Source organism: Dryas octopetala, chromosome 8 (assembly GCF_963921425.1).
Source record: "Dryas octopetala chromosome 8, drDryOcto1.1, whole genome shotgun sequence".
Lineage (NCBI taxonomy): Eukaryota > Viridiplantae > Streptophyta > Magnoliopsida > Rosales > Rosaceae > Dryas > Dryas octopetala.
Window position 1 is genome coordinate 15,940,959 of NC_141373.1, and position 22,848 is coordinate 15,963,806.

General features: G+C 35.7%; 1 protein-coding gene and 1 pseudogene across 2 annotated transcripts; both read left to right on the forward strand.

Annotated features, from left to right (window-relative positions):
- Positions 1 to 2,687: 2,687 nt before the first annotated feature.
- On the forward strand, positions 2,688 to 7,466 carry LOC147277610 (uncharacterized; annotated as a pseudogene).
- Positions 7,467 to 14,495: 7,029 nt separating this feature from the next.
- Positions 14,496 to 21,782, forward strand: LOC147277611 (peroxisomal nicotinamide adenine dinucleotide carrier-like). Of its 2 annotated transcripts, XM_086253477.1 has the most exons (11): positions 14,496 to 14,622; positions 14,741 to 14,827; positions 14,906 to 14,980; positions 15,603 to 15,733; positions 15,989 to 16,043; positions 18,115 to 18,267; positions 20,358 to 20,426; positions 20,505 to 20,612; positions 20,818 to 20,886; positions 21,183 to 21,237; positions 21,511 to 21,782. In XM_086253477.1, exons 1-11 carry the CDS (start codon positions 14,542 to 14,544, stop codon positions 21,699 to 21,701), a joined length of 1,074 nt encoding a protein of 357 aa, XP_086109603.1. In that variant the 5' UTR covers positions 14,496 to 14,541; the 3' UTR covers positions 21,702 to 21,782. The 2 variants fall into 2 exon arrangements, with proteins under 2 accessions (XP_086109603.1, XP_086109604.1); XM_086253478.1 differs by lacking the exon at positions 18,115 to 18,267.
- The last annotated feature ends 1,066 nt before the right edge of the window (positions 21,783 to 22,848 follow it).

Sequence of the window (22,848 nt, forward strand, 5' to 3'; positions counted from 1 at the left end):
TCAGTGCTAACTAAACCCTAAATTTTGATTGGTGGTTGTTGCAGCTACTTAATAGATCTGGGGTTGATGGGGAATGGGTGATCAATTTTGGTTCAGTGATTTACTGTCTTCTATATATGCTTGGGTATAGTTTTGGGTTCTTCTAATATTTTTATGTTTTAAGCCCTTTTTTATATATATGTATTGTATATTATATATATGTACTGTATTAGGTTTTGGTTCATTAGTTGGGATTGTGGATTTGAGTATGCTATCTCATTCCGTTCCTAAATTTAATGCCTTTTTAATTTATTTTGGGTTTGATTTTTGCAGAAATATGTGTAACTTTGGGGAATAAAAAAATCCCTTTCTCTCTTTCTCTCTCACTCTCTCAGCCTCCTTCTCAGTTAGAGTTAAAGAAAACATAAGGTATATCCATTTCATCTGTTTTTATTTGGGAACCCGAATAACAGACCAAAAGGTTATTTATCTTTAGTTTATTAGTTTTTTTTTTTTTTTTAATTTGATTGCTGATTTTTTTTTTTAATTTGACTACTGATTTTTTTTTATTGCACGTTGCTTGTTTTATTTGATGTTCTCTCTGTTTTTTTATTTAGGGTTTGAAACACTATTTGGTTGTGTTTGATATGAAACTCTCTTGAATTGTTTTATGGAACTTTAATTTTGTTCAGTATTTCTGCAGGAAATACTCAAAGCTCCAAATATGTAGGCATCCAAACACTCGAACCCAAAACATATACCAAAAGGTAATTTACCTTTGGTTAATTTGGGTTTTTGGTTTCTTGTTTTGTAAATTTAGCTGTTGATATTTTCTTTTTTCGTGCAAGTAGCTTGTAAAAAAGAAGCTGGTTCTTTCTGTTTTTGTTTTTCTTCCTCTTTTTAACCAAGTGTTTTATTACTATCTTTATGTTTGTAGCTTTGTGGGTGAGAGGCAATGGTGATGGATTTCCATGGCAGGGGACATAATTGATAACAAATACCACCATCATATATCAATTTTATTTACAAATATGAATAATTAATTACAAAATTTGAAAAGTGGGGTATGTATTTGATTAAGATACACCCCAACTTCTTTAAAATTTGAAAATTTGATTAAGAGACTGTTTTGATATTTGTCACCATAAAAAACTTGAGCAAGGGACTGTTACATACCACTGCCAAGCAATATAAGGATCTGACAAGAAGGCCTACAGCCTGACAATGTGGCAGGGGCAATTTATTCAAAAATTGCATAAAAGGGAAATTAGAGAAGAACCGATGTTGGTTTTGTTGGTTTAGCTCTATACCGACCCCATCCTATTAGACTGTCAAGCATTTGGTCGCTGCACTGTGACTATTGGATTTAAGTGATTGATAACAGTCACTTCACGGGAAAAATGTGACTGTTAATTATCAGAAGCAATATTATGTCATTATAGTACTGGCTTTTGGCTTTCGTAGGAGGCGTTCGCTAGAGAAACTAAGAGAAAGGGAGGGGGAGGTGAGGTCGTGAAGACAGATGGAGGGATGAGTTCAGATCGTGAGAGACACAAATAAGGGAGGCGCATCTGATGTTAAAAGGAAAAGGGAGTTAGGGTTTCTATATTTAGAGCTTTTTTTAGTGGGAATGGGCTGAGGTTATGTTTAGTGGGAATGGGCTGTAATAGTGGAATGGACTTGTAACTATTACTTATACAGTTTGAGTCTTAAGTGGCAAATAATATTTATGAAAATTTTATTAATCCCATCTTTGCCAATTTTGGTTGAATTTGGAGTGTAAAAATAATAATTATTCCACTAATCTTCCATGTTGGTTTCAATTTTTATCATGCTACCTATTAGTCAACCATTGCACCAATTAGTGGGACCTAAGGCAACCATTAACTCCATCATAATTTTTAAAACAACCAAAATATTAACTGGTGACTCCAAAAAATGTCATTTTCCACTAACTTCAATCCAGTTTCAATTCAAGGTGGCTTTAAGCCATATTTGTTGTAGTGGATTTTGTATATTTGATTGTTATTGTGATTTTGCATATTTGATTGTGATTGTGATTTTACATATTTGATTGTGATTGTGTATATTTGATTGTAATTTTGCATATTTGATTGTGAATTGTGATTGCGATTTTGCATATTTTATTGTGATTGTGATTTTGCATAATAATGGAATATGAAATTTAATGATTGTGATTGTGTATGTCTTTTGTTATTAGGTAATACTATGGCCAACAGAGGAAGAGCACGTGATTCAACTTGGGTGCATGCACTTCCAAATCCGGCTATATAGTAAACAAGGTTCAATATGCAAATATGTGGCCTTGTAATGAAGGGTGGTAGAGTGACAAGACAGAAATACCACCTTGCAGGTATGGATCCTGTAAGCAATATGCAACGTTGCACTAGTGTCCCACCAGAGGTGAAACAACACATTACAAACACCTTAGGATATAAATAGCAACAAAAGAACAAGAAAACACAACAGATAAAAGAAATTCAAGCAGAACTTCGCAGAGAAGGTCACATAAACTTGAGTGAAAATGATGACGACGACGATGATGATCATATTTGATTGACTCCATCACTACCAATCTCAAAACCCTTAAGGATTCCCTCCTGAACACCATCGATGCTACGCTAGGCCCTATTTCACTCAACTTTGCCGCGACCTTGCTCCAGGCGGTGGCAGTCTGTCTGATGACGATGCCGAGATGGTTGCCGATGGATTCCACCAGGATTGGCGCCGATTTGGTGGTGATGGGGGATGGGGTACACCGCCTCATCCCTAATCGCAATCACGGATCAAATTTTCCCGATTTTCTGACAGAGACGACCCTCTAGCCTAGATTTATAAGGCGGAGTAATTCTTCACTTACTACAACACACTTGAGCATCAAAAAGTGGTCACAGTTTCCTTTACTTTGGAGAACGAAGCTTTGCAATGGTTTCGATGGATAAATTGCCTCGTTTCAACGCCAAGGTGTGAGGACTTCACTCGAGCATTTTGCAGGGAGTTTGGTCCTTCACTCAACTTCGCCGCGACCTTGCTCCAGGTGGTGGCAGTCTGTCTGATGACGATGCCGAGATGGTTGCCGATGGATTCCACCAGGATTGGCGCCGATTTGGTGGTGATGGGGGATGGGGTACACCGCCTCATCCCTAATCGCAATCACGGATCAAATTTTCCCGATTTTCTGACAGAGACGACCCTCTAGCCTAGATTTATAAGGCGGAGTAATTCTTCACTTACTACAACACACTTGAGCATCAAAAAGTGGTCACAGTTTCCTTTACTTTGGAGAACGAAGCTTTGCAATGGTTTCGATGGATAAATTGCCTCGTTTCAACGCCAAGGTGTGAGGACTTCACTCGAGCATTTTGCAGGGAGTTTGGTCCATCGAAGTTCGATGACAGCACTGAAGCTTTGTTCAAGCTTAAACAATTAGGTACTCTCAAATATTACATCTCTGAGTTTCGTAAATTAGCTAATCGAACGAAGAAGGTAGAACTGATTCTGCTTAAGAGTTGTTTTCTGGGTGGGTTAAAGAAGGAATTGAGGTATGATGTGAAATTGTTCAAGCCAGCTACTGTTCATGAAGCTATTGTCATTGCTGTTCAAATTGATACCAAGTTATCTGAATTAAGAAGCCCTAAACCATTTCCCAACTCCAAATCACAATCCTTAGCATTATTGTCATCTCCAAAACCTACCCACAACATTGTGGCTTACCCTAAGCCACTAGTGGCGTATCATTCAATAAACTAACCCCAGAAGAAGTCCAAAATAAGAAATCCAAGGGGTTGTGCTACTATTGTGATGAGAAATATGTGAGGGGCATAAATGCAATAAGAAACAGTTGCTACTATTGGATGTGAATTTTGATGAAGAGGATTTAGAGTTAACTGATGATGAGTTCAATAATCAACCTGTTAAGATATTACTAGACTCAGGTAGTACTCATAACTTTGTAGATTCTAGATGGGTCAAGATGATGGGTTGGCAAATGCATAGTACCAGTGATTACGAGGTTATGATAGCAGATGGTGGGAAAGTTAAAAGTAAAGATTGTTTGAAGTCAACATTGGTTATGGGTGATTATAAGTGTGAAGCTGAACTATTTACACTGGAGTGATGTGGTTTTGGGTGTAGAATGGTTGACATATGTGAGTCCTGTTTTGTGGGATTTTCAATTACTCACCCTGGAATTCAGTGTGGGGGAGGCTCGGTTTAAAATTGAAAGAATTCATCCACAAACCTCCTTGGTTCACGAAGCAACACTACAGCAAATTGAGAAATCCTTGCAAACATCTAGTTTGAGAATTCTGTTGTATTCTATAGAGACTAAAGCAATGGAGGCTAGTGACTTGACTAGCGACTAGCAAACAATTGATGGAATTACAGACTCTGTTGGGCACCTTTGACATGGTATTCCAAACCCCAAACACCTTACCACCCAACAGACCCCATGATCACAAAATCTCATTGATGACAAGAGCAAAACCACCTAGCATCAGACCTTACCATTATGGTCCTTTACAAAAGACAGAGATAGAGAAGGTAGTACATGAGCTTCTTCAATCAGGGTTCATAAGACCAAGTCACAGCCCATTTTCATCTCCAATTTTGCTAGTTAAAAAGAATGAAGGTACCTGGAGGATGTGCATGGACTACAGAGAATTGAACCAACTAACAATCAAAGATAAGTACCCTATTATTCCTAGAGGTGGAAATGGGTCAGGTTGGTTGCATATCGGCTAAAAAACCGACCCGATTCAACAAGGCCGATAATCCAATTTTGACAACCAACAACTGACCCACCTATTATAGGTCGGTTGTGAGTCGGTTGCCGATAAGGCCGATATAGGGGGGTTGGTTGAAATTATTAGACCAATATTTGATCAATTTCAAAACCAACATCTGAACCAACTTTGATGGGTCGGTTGGTATTATCGGCCCGACTTGGTGGGTCGGTTGTTGGTAGAATTATCGATTGACCGATAATGGGTCGGTTGGCCGGTAATGACCGGTCAAACCGACCCATTCCCACCCCTACCTATTCCACTTATTGATGAATTATTGGTTGAATTACATGGAGGTGAATATTTTACTAAGTTTAATTTAAGATTAGGTTACCATCAGATTAAGATAAGTCCTGATGATATAGAAAAAAACAGCCTTTTGAACCCATGAAGGCCATTATGAATTCATGGTTATGCCATTTGGGCTAACCAATGCACCAACATCATTCCAGAACCTCATGAATGATGTATTCAGACCATTTCTCAAGAAGTTTATATTAGTATTCTTTGATGACATACTAATATATAGCAAGTCTTGGAAGAAGCATCTACATTATTTACAAAAAGCATTGGAAGTGTTACAGAATAATCAGCTCTATGTTAAGAAACATAAGTGTGCATTTGGGTAGAGTAAGGTGAAGTATTTAGGAAACATTGTTTCTAGAGAAAGAGTCTCAGCTAAACCATTTAAACTGCAAGCAATAGTAAATTGGCCAACACCAACAATAGTCAAAGAATTAAGAGGATTTTTTGGGTTAACATGCTACTACAGAAAATTTGTGCCTGGATACAGTAAAATATGCCAGCCATTGTATCAGTTGACTAAGAAAGAAGGATTTCAGTGGACCCAAACTGCTACAAATGCATTCCAACAACTCAAGAAGATAATGACATCACCACAAGTCCTAGCTCTACCAGATTTTAGCATACCTTTTGAAATTGAGTGTGATGCTTCTAAGAATGGTATAGGTGCAGTGCTGCAACAGAAAGGGAGACCAATAACATTTGCAAGCCAAGCATTGGGGCCAAGAAATCAAGCTTTTCAACATATGAGAGAGAGCTTATAGTCATTGTGCATATTGTGAAGAAATGACAAAGTTATTTGCAAGGGAGACATTTTGTGATTAAAACAGATCACAATAGTCTCAAATTTTTTTTTGACACAGAGGGCTAATACACCATTTCAACAAAAGTGGGTTGCAAAGCTGCTTGGATTTGACTATGAAATACAATACAAGCATGGGGTGGAGAATGTAGTTGCAGATGTTCTTTCAAGAGTCCAAGGTTCAAAGCAACTTACAGAGGATCCTATTGTGCATCAGAGTGAATGTAATGTTATATCCTATCCTTATTTTGGGTGGGTAGATGAGTTGAGAAGGCATGTGGAACAAGATAGATGGATTATTGATAAACTGCAAGAATTGAGTACTCTGGATTCCACTGCTACTAATGTTGATTCTAAGCTGAGAATGTTTCACATTGATAATGGTTTCCTTAAGTATCAGTCTAGAATTATGCTAAGCCCAACCTCACCTTGGAAAAGCAAATTTTTTGCAGAATACCACTCTACTCCCACTGCAGGCCACCCTGGGGTACTTAAAACCTACCAAAGAATCAAAAGAGGATTTTATTGGCGTGGTATGAAGGATATCAAAAAATGGGTTGCTAAATGTCTCACTTGCTAGCATAACAAGTATGAAGCCATAGCCCCACCTAAATTGCTTCAGCCACTTCCAATTCCAAAGCAAATTTGGAATGACTTCAGTATGGATTTTATTGTTAGCTTGCCTACCTCCTTACAAAGTTAAATTAGTGATTTTTGTAGTAGTGGATAGGCTCACAAAATATGCACATTTTATAGCCTTAGCACATCCATATATAGCTGTAACCGTGGCTCAGATCTTCATTGACAACATCTTCAAGCTACATGGTATGTCTTCTACCATTGTTAGTGATATTTGTTAGTGCTTTTTGGAGAGAAATTTTCAAGTTGCAGGGTTCAAAATTGAACATGAGTTCTGGATATCATCCATAGAGTGATGGTCAAACAAAGGTGGTAAATAGATGCCTTGAGATATATATGAGATGCTTTGTTGGATTTAAACCTAAGAGTTGGGTAAGTTGGCTAGCTTGTGTAGAATGGAATTACGATACAGCATACCACACTGCCACCAAATCTACACCATTTTAATTATCTATGGTTATAAACCTCCACATATTTCTTCTTATGAGCTTGGTTCCGCTAGATTGGATTTGGTTGAGCAAACTCTTATTGAAAGAGATAAAATTCTTTATATGCTGAAAACCAACTTAGAGGTTGCACAGAACAGAATGCAAAGTCAGGCTAACAAGCACATGACGTAAAGGGTGTTTAAGGTTGGAGACTATGTGTACCTCAGATTGGTCCCCTATCAGCTTCATTCACTTGCCTCTCACTCATTCCACAAGCTGCACCCCAAGTTTTATGGTCCATATGAGATTTTGGAGAGGATTGGAAAGGTGGCTTACAAGCTCAAGCTGCCTGCTGGAACTAAGATTCACTTTGTCTTTCATGTGAGCTGTTTGAAGAAACATCTTGGAGCAACCATAGTTCCTATTGCAGGTCTACCAGTCATTACAGATGATGAAAAGTTGCAGGAAATGCCTAAAGCTGTGCTGCAGAGAAGAATTTACAAGAAATGAAATGTTGTTGGAACTCAAGTGCTAGTCAAATAAGGAGGGCTCAGTGCAGATAAAACAACTTGGGAAGACTTTGATGACTTCACCAACAAGTTCCCTTATTTCAAGTTCTGAAACCTTGTGGACAAGGTTAATGATAAGAGGAGGGTAATTGATAAGAGTCTGTAATTTGTGGTGATTAGCTTAATCACAGTTTAGTTTGCCTTAGTTGTCATTTTATTAGTTATTACTTGTTTTATTGTAAATTTGCCAAGTAGCAGTATATTGGGGGGCTAAAAGGTAAAAATGCGGTTGAACATTGTATATGAGCCAACAACTCTTTTCTTAGACGGTTATGTAAAAATTGGAAAAGTCAATACATAAGATTTGAGCTTCTGCTCTCTTCTCCTTCTTCCTCGCATATCTCCTTCTCTGTCATTCATTGCATAAATTAGGTTAAGGTTGAAAGAGACCTATTACTTTTATGTATGGATATGAAATTTGGATAATGTTTGTTGCCTCCCTTTGATGTATGGATATGAAATTAGGCTTGCTGGTTTTTGGTTTATTTTCAGGTCTTGAAGCTGGTTTTTATGTAGTAGTTTTATTTTCTGGATTGTATAATTTGTTCTTATTAATTTTGTAATTTCTGGATTTTTCTAGTTTATTTGAGTTTATTTGGGTTCTAGACTTCTAGTTAAACTGGGTTCAAAAGTCTTATTTTGAATAGCTGATATGCTTGTTGGTTTTTTAATCTATGAAAGATTGAGTATGTATGGTTTTTTGTTTAGGTTTTTATTTTATTTACTACTCTCTTTTTTTTGTCAGGATTTTATTTATTGTTTTTAATGAACAATTCTTACCAAAATTCCAAAAATATTGAAATACTTAAGGATCGAAAATACCCAAAAAACCAAAGGATCCGATAATTATCGAAAACCAAAATAATCGATTCGATAATCAGCATAGAAATTGGAATACCGAAAAAAGTCGGTTTTGATCGATGGGTATGCTTATACAGAATTGTCCATACTTCATGACCAGTTGACTAGGGTTGGGGTCAGATCGGTAACCGAACCGAAACACCTAAACCGAAGACTGAACCGAATCTCTCCAGTAAGCCTCCATGGCAACCGAGACCGATAAGCCAGTAAACCGATGCCCGGTCAACCGAAGAATTCGATCGACTCGGCTCGAACATGGGCCTAGACCGAATACATGTTGGGCCACGTTTTGTGCCACATTTTAGGCCATTTTTGGGCCTTGACTTCATTTACTCAAAGCCACTTTTGAGGTTCTAATTAACTAGTTTTGTAGTTCAAAGACCTGTAAAGCTGTAATCATACATTCATAATAATGATTCATCTTAATCTATAATAAAGTTGTAATTATACATACATTAATACATATATTTAAATGTTCAAAGAGAAATGATAATAATATCCTATAATAATATCCTATAAATGTTCAAATATGACAACTTCTATGTTTTTTGCTAACTACTACAATCTACAGAAACCAAATTTACAAGTACCAACTTATATAATTACAAACCCATTAAAAAATAAACAAGCAAAGTAGCAAACAACTGCATACCAGCTTTAGATCCACCTCCAAAACCAAATTAATTGATTTACAAACCAAAAACCAAATTACTAATTCAATTACAAACCAAAAAACTATAGAATAGGCTGACCAGCTGCAAAAAAATTGCAGATCAGCACCAAAAAATTGCAGACCAGCTCCAAAAAACTGCATACTAGCTCCAACAAATTGCAAACTAGCACCAAAAAATTGCAGACCAGCACAAAAAAACTACATACCAGCTCCAAAATACTGCAGACCAACTTAATAAAAAACCTTTGCAACATCCTTTAAAATCTGTGCAACATAAATATTAAACCTTTGCAGCATCCTTCAAACTCCAAACATATTCACAACCTTTGCAGCATCTGAATCAAAGTATAATTAACCAATTAATAAACAAATAACTTACTTGGACATTTAAGCAAAATAACTAAGTTAGCAAGATAACTTACTTGGACAGAAATTAAGCATGTGTTGGTGTATTTGGAGGAAATGCACTTGAAGTTGAAGACCTTTTTGAGGCATCCACCACTTCAAAATATTAAAGACAACAATTACTTAGACAACTAGGCAACACACAAAGACAAGAAAATAAAATTGCAGCAAGCAATCAAGCACTTACCTCTTTCAATCTCTTCAAGTTCTTTGTAGAATTCAACTTCATCATCAGTTGGCTCCTTGTAGAAATTGAATTCTTCTGCCCTAAGCCAATCACTAGTACACACTAATGTCTCTACGGTTTTTAGGGTCAAAGAAGCTCTAAAAGGATCCACAATCCTCCTTCCCAAGCTAAATGCATTATCACTAGCCACTGTTGAGCTTGGGATGGAGAAGAGATCCTTGGCAACCTTTGAGAGGATTGGGTACCAAAATTGGTTAATCTTCCACCACTCTAAGAGATCAAAACCCACCCCTTCTAGTTTCTCAAATGGATCATTTAGATACTTATCCACTTCATTGGATATCTCAGTAGCCTCTTCCTCCAATCTTTGGCTTTTAATCCTTAATTCCAGCGTAGTAAGTCCAGCTTCTTGAATGACCACACTTGGTGGGACAATGCTTTGATTTTCTGCTCCTCCTTTGTATGCACTATACAAATTGAACAAGCATTTTTTGTTCTCACCAATAATGTGTGAAACCTTTTCAGTATCTGCCCCTAGTTCTTCAAATGCAGCTTTAATCATTTGGAGCTTGAATCTAGGGTTTAACACATGTGAGACATAGACAAGTTTATTCACTTTCTCAAAACTGCCCCAATACTTGTTAAACTTAAGCATCATTGAGGCAGCCACCCTTTGCAACACCATATTACTATAATCTTGTTGTTTTTCTGCAATCTCACATTGAAACTCACTAATTTGAACAAAAATCAGTGGTGATGTACAAGTTTTGGTGGCACTAACGACTAAGCTAGGTAGCATCATAACTTTTTTTAAGGAAATGCACAAAAGCTTTCGCTTTCATCCAATCCTCATCACTTGAAGGACCAACCCTTGTTTTTCCATCCCTTTCTTTCTCATCAAAATAGCTCCTAAATGGCCTATATTCCTCAACCATCCTATTAAACACCACTTTGTATTTGGCAGCAGCCTCCAACATCTTGTAAGTGGAATTCCACCTAGTTGCCACATCCATTGGCACAGCACATTGGACATTACCCCCATCTTGAAAAGGACAGCAAAGTCCTTAAACTTGTCCAATCTTTGAGGACTTGAGTGAATATACTTCACACAATTCCTAATTGCCTCAATGGACCCAAACAGTTCATTCAACCCATCCTTGACAATCAAATTCAGAATGTGACAATCACACCTCATGTGCAAGTACATACCATCAAATAACAATGTATTTGCCTCCTTCAACCTCTTACTCATGTACTCAACAAGCCCATCATTTGCACTAGCATTGTCAACCGTAATGCTAAAGACTTTTTCTATCCCCCAACCTCTCAAACAGCCCTCAAGAACTCTCCCTAACTCCTCACCCTTGTGACTTGTTATTTTTGTAAAGTTGATTATCCTTTTATGCAACTTCCACTCACTGTCCATAAAATGGGCAGTCACAACCATGTAATTTATGTTCTGGACAGATGTCCAAGTATCAGTTGTGATACTAACCCTTTGATTTCCAATGACACTCATAATTTTTGCCTTCTCTATCTGGTACAGATCTAGAACACCAGCAATCACCTTCTTTCTATCTGGTATCCTAAACTTAGGACACAAGTCACAGACCATCTCCTTAAAACCTTCGCCTTCCACTATCCTAAAAGGATGTTCATCTCTAATCACCCACCTCACAACCTTTTCTTCATGTCTTTTTTGATTAAAGGAATAGGGAAGCAATGGAGCCCCCATTATGTCTTGTGTAAGGGTGGGTTGGCTTTTAGAAATGGTGCCTATGTAAGCAGGACATTTTCGACATTGCCTTTTTAAGTGATTCAGAATCCAAGTAGTCCCATTGTGAGTAGTATGAGCTGGAAATTCTTGTTTGCAAGTATTGCATCTAGCAAAATGCCACATAATCTTACGCTGCTCATGCATTTTTTCGAACTTAGTGCAATGTGTCCACACTATAGACTTAGTCTTCTTAGATTTAATTTTAGTCTCTACTTGGTCATCATTTTCATCTTGGGTTTGGGTTGAAGGTGAAGGTGTAGGTACTGGTTGGTTTGGTCTGTTTAGAGGTGACATTATTGTAGGGCAATTAAGGTTAGTAGAGGCATTCATAGTGCTTGATTGGCTAGACTTCATGTGCCCTAAATTCATAATTGACAAAGTGTAATAAACTCAATTAAATTTAGAAAACAGCAATCATGAAAAGTAGAAATCATGACAAGTGAAAACAAAGAATAGTAAAAATCACCGGCTGAAAACAGATTGCAAATTCCATTTACATTTCAGAAGCTACAAATTGTCAAATTCCATTTACAAGTTGTTTGGTTTGGTACTGAGTTATAAGTTATTGTTCCATTTACATTCTAGCCTAATCCAATTTGAACATCGCATTCAATTTCATTTACAAGTTGTTGAACTATTGATTTTGATTCTTTGAAATTTGATTTAAATTTCAAATCAAAATTAGTAGTTCAACAAGTGTTTAAGCAGGCAACAGGCAGGCATCACCAACAATCATTCAATCATTAAAATCACACAATCAGCAGACAGCAGGCAGCATCAAATTTCAAAGAATCAAAATCAGTAGTTCAACAATGAATCACACAATCAGCAGGCAGCACCAACAATCATTCAATCATTAAATCATTATCAAAATTACAAGACATACGACATACCTCAAGCAGGCTAACTAGCACCAACAAGCTCTTCAACCTTGCAAAGAATCCTACATTGATTAATAAATCATCAATTCTTAAACCCTAACCTAAACTGATTCAAACCCCAATATTGTCCCCAAACCCTAAATTAATTATTAATCAATTTAATCCAGAATATTGACCTAAACCCTAACCCTTAAATTGACTCAAACCTGAAACCCCAAATCCTAAATTAATTATTAATACATTTAATCCCCAATATTGACCCCAAACCCTAACCCTTAAATTGACTTAAACCTGAAACCCCAGACCCTAAATTAATTATTAATCCATTTAATCCCCAATATTGACCCCAAACCCTAACCCTTAAATTGATTCAAACCCTAACTCTTACCTGCGAAGGTGGTGGTGACGAGCGATGCTGCTCTATGAGGTGGTGGTGACGAGCGATGCTGCTTTGTAAGGTGGTGGTACTGGTGACGAGCGATGTTGCTCTATGAGGTGGTGGTGACGAGCGATGCTGCTTTGTAAGGTGGTGGTACTGGTGACGAGCGATGCTGCGGAGAACAGAGACACATAAAGATCGGTGAGAAGAGAGCCATGGAATCACAGAGAGAGTGAGAGTGTGAGAGAAGAGTGACTGAGTGAGATCGAGTACTTACTTGGATCGAGACTGAGAGAAGAGGCAGAGAGTGAGATCGTGACACAGAGAGGAGCCAGAGAGTGAGAAAGGAGGCAGAGACTGAGAGAGGGGGTAGAAAGGAGGCAAAGAGTGAGAGAGAAGGCGAAGAGTGAGAGATGAGGCAGATTCGAGAATGAGAGAGGCACAATGAAAAAAATTAGGTCTGTTGACTTAACATAGTTTTGTTTAAGTCTTTTTATTTATTTTTAATTAAGACATTAGGGTATTTTGGGGTTTGGTTTAGGGTTTAGGGTATTTTGGGGTTTGAATTGGGGTTTGGGTGGGGTTTGGAGTTTTTTATTTTTATTACATATGGTTTTTAGTATATTGTTTATTAGTTTATATGTTTTTTAATTTATTTCATATCTTAATAAAAATATTATATCATATCCTAAAATAACCTTAGGGTATAGGACTATAGGATATACTATATAGTATATGAATATAGTATATACCATCATACCATATACTATATAAGTATATAGTATATTAGTTTATAGTTATATACTATATAAGACTATAAAGTATATAGTCTATACAATATAGTGATATACATATAGGGTATTATTGTATTAAACCCCAAACCCCAAACCCTATATAAATATATAGTATAACTATATAATAGTATAATAGTATAATACCATACACTATTATACTATATAAGACTTATAAGTATATACTATATAGTAAATTAATTATATACCATAATAGATAACACCATGTCCTAATATAGTAATATATACCATAATATGTCCTAATATAGTAATATATACCATAATAGTATAATACCATGTCCTATTGTCCTATATAAGTATATAAGGATATTGTATATAAGTATATAGTTATATACTACATAATATATTAATTATATACCATAATACCATATACAGTATATTAATTATACACCATATATGATATAAACTATAAAGTATAAAGTATAAACCACAACAATGAATCACACAATAGGGTTTAGGCTCTTAGGGGCTTAGGGCTTAGGGTATGGGATATACATACTGATATAGGATATAAATTATAATGATATATAGGGTTTAGAATTTACTAATTTAGTATAATATATTAATATTATGATTTAGGGTACTTTTAATTAGTTTGTATATATATTAAAAAACATATAAATTAAATTATAGGGTTTAGGGTTTAGAGTTTAGAGTTTATAAATTTATATATGTTTTATATAAATTATAGAAATATATTATATAAAATTATAAATTATTTATTAGAAATGTATAAGAAATGTATAAAAATAAATTATTTAAATAATTTGTTAAGTATATTTGATTTGGTTCGGTTTACTGACGGTTTAAGAATATGAGAACCGAGACCGAGTTCGAACCTCCCGGTTTGGTAGTTAAACCGGATTTTCAGTATGATTTTTTTCAATATTAGTTGGGTCGGTTTCGGGGTCGGCCTCGATTTTTTAATCAAACCGACCGAGCCCTACAATTGACCATGAGTCCATGACCCATATTGCGCAAAAATTTAATTACTTATTATTTATCCCCTCCAATTCTAAAGAGTAGGAAGTAGAAGAAAGAATGTCGAACGCAGTGGCGAATGGGCTGGCAGGAGCTGGAGGTGGTATCATTGCCCAGATTCTCACTTATCCGCTCCAAACAGTATCATTGCTCTCTCCACTCCATCACTCTTAATGTTGAAACCAACGCAAATTGAGTTCGTACAAACCAAACCAAACCAAAGTGTCTCTCTCAGTCTCTCTCTTTTTGGTAATTGCAGGTCAATACGCGCCAACAAACCGAGAGAGTGGCCAAGAATTCCTTGGCTAACTCCAAACGCCTTGGGACTCTCCTTCAAATACTTCAGGTAGTAATCTTAATCGTTATTTGTGTTAATTTCATTTGGCCAATGAACCTTGTTTTTGTTTCCAACCATTGATATCAGGTCATAAGGACCGACGGTTGGGGAGGACTTTACAGTGGCCTTAAGCCTTCTCTCTTTGGGACTGCCGCTTCACAGGTTCTTCTTCTTTCTTTTCATTTTTTATTTATTTTTTAGTGTTTGTTTGTTTGTATTTTTGTGGGGTGTTTTTTTTTTTTTCCTCGAAATGATTGGATAAGCTAATAGAACCAGAAATGTTCCACACTCAAACACTGTAAAGAAGAGATTGAATGTTATTGATCAGTAGTGGAGGGAGAACTTTTGTTCAGGGGGGCACATTTACTATTAGTTTTGAAGTATAATTACTGCATAATACATAAACAAAACTCCAAATCTACACATATAATTATGCGGGCTACTAAGGGAACATACAAGAAATAAAATATAAGACCAACCCAAGTATACACAAGTATTAACATGACTACCCTACTACAAACCATATATGTATAAGAATCATTTACACCAGTTTTAAAAAATTTAATCAAAAAATTGTATGGGAGCACCTTGGATCAGCGGGGGCATATGTCCCCTGGGCATATGGTGGCTCTGCCCCTGTTACTGATAGTTCATTACCTCATTCTATCCTGTAGTATTTTACTATTAGCTCCACAAATATAGTGATAGTTCCTAGTTATCTTAATGGTATGTAAACTGTCATTCTGTGTTATATATCTTAACAGTCTCTTTGTCGATCTTGCAGGGCATTTATTATTATTTTTATCAGGTCTTCAAAAACAAGGCTGAGGCCATTGCAGCTGCCCGTAGAGCCAAAGGACGTGGGGATGGTACTGTTGGGATGTTTTCTTGGCTTCTTGTGGCGGCTTTGGCTGGGTAAAGAAAGAAATCCTTTCTTATGCTATAGTATTGAAATATAATTTTTTTTTTTTTCATTCTTTCATAACAAGGGAGTTTGGAAGCCTGGTAAGAGTGTGGTCGAGCCATTTTTGATAATCATGCCTAGCTGGCTATAATATGTTTGATTGTTGAACTGACATTTAGTTACAATGGATAGAGGTAGACATGACTTCTCGCTTACATTGACCTTGTGGTTTGATTAAACTTTCCTATAAATGTTTTATCTTGCAGTGCCTTGAATGTGTTGCTGACGATTCCTATATGGGTTATTGTGACTCGAATGCAGGTGCCTTTCTATTTTCTGTACACATTCTACATTTTTTTAACCACCTTGTTTGCAGTTTTTTAATGCTTTTGATTAAGCACCTGTTGGAATTTGTGTTCAGTCACACTCTATTATACTTCAAGTAGTCAATGATTCCTCAAGAGAATTTTATTTGCTAAGCAAGTCATGATGTTGCAAAATAACTTTGTTCTACTTTTTATTTCATTTTACTTTTTAAAGGTAAAAAAGAAATTTGCTTTTAGGATTGCGTCCACAATTTGCAATGTAGTCCATCTGGGAAAGGCCTTCTTTGTGGTGGTGCTCACTAGTTTATGAATAAACTTTCAAGTGCACAACTGATGGAGACAACACCAGGTGGGTGTTTCCTATGATTATAGTGAGCTTTAGATGACAGAATTATTTTTTTACTAGAAACATAATTATAGATCAAACAAGTAAAAGGTACACCAACAGTAGACAAGAAGTCCACTGAAAGAAAGGAAAAAAATAACTACAAAAAAGCTGAGCGAAACACCAGCAGCTTAGAAATTATCTAAGAATTGCTTTTCAATCTTGCAAAATAGTCGAAAGGGATAGGTCCTTGAACTCTGATGAGACCGAGGCCCAAAGATAAGCCAAATACCTCACCCTTTCCCAGAGATCCACCACTCCCACCCCTATATAATCATAAAAAATTCTTCTATTCCTTTCTGTCCAAACCACCCAAAGAACAGCCAACCTGCAGCAGCCCCAAAGAACTTTGGCTTTCTTTCCTCTACCAAAAGCAGTATGTTTTTCGCTAAAGAAAAGAATAGCAGCCAGCTGAAATCACCCAACTCACTCCAGCTTCTTTAAACAGAATGTGCCAAGAACGGTTAACAGGCAGTGAACAAAAAGTGATCTGCATAGATGACAGAAATTTTGGTAACTAGAAAAGGTTTAAGGAAGAGAGAGTTTTAAGGTTATTGTAATTTTAGAGAAATAGAGAATAACAGGGAGGAGAGGAGTGACGAAAGGAAATGAGGAGATATCAAGGCACCAAGTCTTGAGAAAAAATTAGTTTATTCATCCAATTGATTTTCTTTTCAAGAAATAGCCTTATTTATAGGCTTGAAATAGAACTCTGAATGACTCCTAGAAATGCTAAAAGACTCGGTAAATATAAAAAATAATTTATTAAATAATAGGAGATTCTTAAAGACTTGATTCTTTTTTTTTGATACTCCGAAATCTCCCGAACTCGCTTCAAGACCTGGGCACGAAACTGGGGCCTCTTGTCGAACCCTACAATTTTTAGGAGGCAGGAAACTCTAACAAATAGCTAGGTAGGTACCTTGAAGGGATTTGAACCCCAGACCACATGGATGCAAACCATGGGCCTGACCATTCCAACCCAACCCTCATTGGTAAAGACTTGAGTCTTTCTAAGACAAATAAATTGACTCTTAAGAACACTTGACATTGACTCTTTATATATCAACTCATTGACGTATTTATTTATTTGCTATTTTCTTTTGTTTACTGACTCTTACACTACCATCAACATTTCATTCTAGACCAAAAAGGAATTTTTGCTGTTAGATTTGGGCCAATAGGCTTTAGTCTCGGGCTTCCAACGAGAAAGTTTATTTTCTAACCAAGCAGTAGCAATTGCATCAAAAACACCATTTATGTGTTTAGCCCTGTCACATTTAGCATGATTCATGCCTACTGGAATCTCCATCATATTGAGCAATCTCAAAAAATAAAAATAAAAAATGAGAGAAGAGAAAAGAGAGAGATTTGTGGGTTACTGTTCATGTCACTTTTCATCATTATAATGAAAGTTTTTTGGGCTGTTTAGACTAAAAGACCAGACATTTTTCAGTTTTTGATTCTCTTGCAAAATTAAGTTTCGTGGAGTTTTTCCTACATAACATATATTTACATGCAGAGTATATGAATTGGCAAATATATGCCAATTCCCTATAAATCTTTGAATGCTTTAATGATTATAAATGAGATTTCATTTCCAATGTAAGCATATAACTTTGCTTTGCATTTTATCAAAGAATTCCAGGAATGACCTTTTTTTTGTGCTCTCTTTTTGAAGACACATACTCAAGCCGAGAGAAAAATTATGGAGGAAAGAAAGGAAGCTCTCTTGAGGGAAGCTTCTGAAAACAATTTGACAGGTTCAATATTGCAAGACAAATTGGCCGAACTTGATTCAACAAAACCTCGTCCCTATGGAACTTTGCAAGCGGTTGGTAAATTTAACTTATTTTGTCCATTCATACATTTTTAATTAACAAAGACAAATGATTGTTATTAATATTTGGTCAATATCCTTTGCTTTTTGATCCTTGAGTAGATGTGTTACACCCCTAGCCCATAAAGGTTAGAAGGTGTGAATTCTTCTAACACATGCTTCTATTTATGCATAGTAATCAAATATGCAGAAATTCAAATTCTCAAATATAAAACTTAGTAAACCACGCCCATAAAAATTCAAAAAAAATTTTATAAAATTGCTTACTCTAATCAAACCCTCGTGATTGATTCCTCAAAAATTCTTGTAGGACTTACCAACCAAATAACCCTAACAACCTATGGCGACACATTCACCGAGGAAGTCGCTTCCCAAATCCAATATAGCATTAAACCATTTTTTATTACCTAGAGCCACAATAAACTACTAATGAGCATAAAACTTATGAGAAACTAGAGTATACTTCAAAAAAGCAACCAAATACTCATGTATATACTTATACCACTCATATTAGATGAGACATGCATATAATGGAAGTATGCCATGACATGTATAACATGTATCATTTGTAGCATATGTATGCAGGCAGGTTTCTAACATTCTTAAAGGTACCTTTGTAGATAGGAACATATGTAACCTTTCTAACATATGTAGTCGTATTGTGAAGACACATGATATCTTTGTGTTGTGAAGGGGGCACATAATGTCATCCGGTGCGTAGGTACATGATGCCTAAGTTGTTGGAGTGGGAAATAATGTCTTTAGTTTTTTTTTTTTTTTCCTTAGGGAGCATCCAACTTTCCAAAATTTAGAAGTTTGGTTCAAAATTTGTGAGAAATTGATCACTTATCAATTTGAGAGGGGAGTGACACATTCAAAGGGATTGACACAAAAATTCAGTTTATTTTTTATGCCTTTGAAACATAACAAGCTAGCATGATTATCTTCTATGCTCTAGCTTGAGAGGACTGTTAGAGAATAAAATTATATTGTAGTTAGGATTCTAAGTTAGAATACTTAGTTTCCTAATTGGTTGAGGGGCGTTATTTAGTTTCCTATCATAATTAGGGTTGTACTTTGTATAACTCCTTTTAGGGTGTGATTATGGATCTCCTTCTCCCCTTGTTTTTTCAACAAGAATCATATGTTCACACTATTAGACAACCACTGGATTCCAAAAGCTTAAGCTGTTAGGGAATGAGTCACCAATGTATATCAAGCTAGTTAACACCCTCCCTCACGTGTAGCCCCATCAAGCACATGGAGAGGCAATCAAATGTAGAGAATATATGAGCAACCCCATCTTGCTGGTTAACATGATAGATGATAAGTGGGAGATGGAGAACGGAGGTTTCGAACCCAAGACCTCTTGGAACAAGAACCTTTAATACCATGTTAGATAACCACTGGACCTGAAAAGTTTAAATTCTTAGGGAATGGGTCAACAATTTATATCAAGTTAGTTAAGACACACTTACCTAAACTAACATTATCATGAAATTTTACAGTCACTCTTATGACCAAGTACTGTTTAAGAAGCTAAGTCTAGGTTTTGAGATGTTCAGATTTCACCATTTGGATGGCGAAATTGCCAAATTTATTTTGCTATCAAGTATTAATTTTAAAAAATACATGTGATCATGTTATATTATGATTTCTGTGGGGCTATACAATAGTTCACATGCTATTTACTCTGTTGTGCATAGCATCAAATGTGTATTGTGCTATATTTTGAATGAATTGGGACTTGAGATTTGACATTGAAGCATGTCCACATTCCATCATAAGTAGTGGTTCCGCTGTGCCACATAATTCTTGTGTGGAAAATGGGTGGGGAGGGGGAAAGGGAGGGGGGGTGGAGCCTGATGAGAAATCTTGCAGCTGTCCTAGGTTTGACTTGGCTGCAGTTAATTGAGGCAATTGCAATTTGCCAACTTGACATATTTGATGTATACTATAAAGGAAAATGGTCAACATAACATCTTATAATCACACCACCACCAAACCATCATCAGCATTGACATCATCATTTTTTTTTGTTGCTTTTCATATATGTTGTGTATGCATTTACTGTTAATTGGTAGGTACATGAAGTTTATTCTGAAGCTGGAATTACTGGATTTTGGAAAGGCATCATTCCAACACTTATTATGGTTAGTTTTGTGATAATTGAATAAATTCATAGATGCACAATGAATTACTTTCAGAGTAATGAGTGGTTCTGTTGATAGGTTTGCAACCCAGCAATACAGTTCATGATTTATGAAAGCTCTTTAAAGCATCTTAGGGCAAAACGTGCTACCAGAAAGCAGGGATCAAAAAATATAACTGCTTTGGAGGTATAAGATCTACTTGGAATTATAGTTTTGAAAGCATTTGTAGGTTTTTCATTTTCTCAAAAAGGTCCTAATAACCTGGCATTAATAGTCCACATGAGGGGTGTCACTATTAGATCTCTCTCTCTCTCTCTCTCTCTCTCTCTCTCTCTCTCTCTCTCTCTCTCTCTCTCTCTCTCTCTCATACATTAAATTATTTTGTGGATAGGTTTTCTTATTAGGGGCCTTGGCAAAACTAGGAGCAACTATCTCAACATACCCATTGTTAGTTGTCAAGGTAAAGTTTACTACTCTAGTGCTTTGCATAATCCTATGGAGAACATGAAAAAAAAAATGGTTATATTGAGCTGCTCAATCCCACCTCATGTGAGTGACATCCATATGGTCATTCATTCACATTGAGACTAGGCCATGAACACTGTTTGTACTTCTTTATCTCACTTATCAACTGTGCACTAATCTATATTTGACCATCTCTGAGACTTATCTATCTTAGTATGCTTTTGCAATGGTATATTAATTTTCCAAGTTCTTCATAAATGCCCAATAACATGTTGACTTGAGCCTATGCAGTCGAGGCTGCAAGCAAAGCAGGAGATTGGCGGGAATATTTCACTAAGATACTCAGGTTTGCATTTTTATGATTTAAATGCATATCAATTTGCTTCCAAATTGATTCATCTTCTTGAAGATTATGATTATATATTTCTCGTTTCCGTCTTCCTTCTTTATTTCTAATCTGCTATCCAGATTAGCAGAGGAAATAACAATTGACCATCCTTTTGACTGTATAACTGAAAGCCAGAGATTTTTCCTTGTGTTTTCTCTATTTTGCATGTCATGTATCCATCATTTTTAATTTTTTATGATACAGAATTTTGTACGTTTCTTTGCACCACAGGTACTTTCGATGCTATATTGAAGATGATCCGGTATGAAGGATTGCCTGGCTTTTACAAAGGGATGAGCACAAAGATAGTACAGAGTGTTTTTGCAGCTTCTGTACTTTTTATGATTAAGGAGGAACTTATCAAGGGTTACATGTTGCTGGAAGATAAGTGCAATAAAGTTATGTTTCGTTCAGCAAAATGATTACTTTGTGCTTGATCAAAATGTAAGATGTAAACCGTTCCCTAGATCAAAATGTGCAATATATATAAATTGGCATTGCAAGTTGAGTGCAAAATTCCAGCCTTTTCCCTTTAAATTTTGATGGGTTCCATGAAATTTATTAAGAATCCATAAAAAGTAAAAACTATGAAATATGCAAGAGTTCATAACTCCTTTAAAATCCATTAAAATTTCAATTGAATTCACCCCCTTAATTAAGAAGGATTATCTTTTTGATAAGAAGCAAAATGGATCGTATTGTTGAAAAAGCAAAATGGGTTTTAGTTCATGATTAATAATGTCTAAAAATTAATGAAAAAACAATAAAAAGTTAAATAAAATATTTTTTATTCATTTTATTATTTTCTTTAATAAAATAGAAATAAAATAATTTTTTAACTATTTTTATAAAACAAAAAAGATAATTAACAAAGAAAGAAAAGACAAAAACTTAAATAATTAAAATGAGTGTGAGTGGACCATGTCACTTGGTTAAATGAGTTCTACTCATAGGTTATTTAATATGTCCAAAATATCTTTGTTACGTCATATTTCATTACCAATTTAAACTTAATTAACAATTTGGATCCAATTGCAAATATAATGAAAATACGGGATTAAAATTGTCAAAATTAAAAAAATGAGACCAAAGTGGAAGTTTGGTTCAAATTCAGGGATCAAAAGTGCATTTTGGCCTTATTAAAACATAATTATTATCACTAGGGTTGCGAAAGAAATTTTATATATCACTGAGCATTAAACTATACAATAAGAAGTAATGATGTTCATAAAGATACAACCTCAGGTCTGGTTGTCTTAGTTATATACATAGCATTCTCGAAATATCGATCAGTTGAGGACAGAATTACAATAAAGTTCCCTAAGCAGAATATATGTGAAATTTTAAGGGCTTTCACAAAAGGGCAGAGATTTAGGGTTGATGATATTGAAAAGAGCCAAAAACGACTTTTGCTTTGATCAGAATAAATGTTGGTTTGTATTTCTACTGTTCTACATGTGTAGCTAAATGCACAACAATCATGGGCACAGCATATCCTTTTTTTTTTTTTGTTCGTTCGTAAAGTTCCAACTTCCAAACCTAGAATTTCTACTCTTATTCCCACTATGC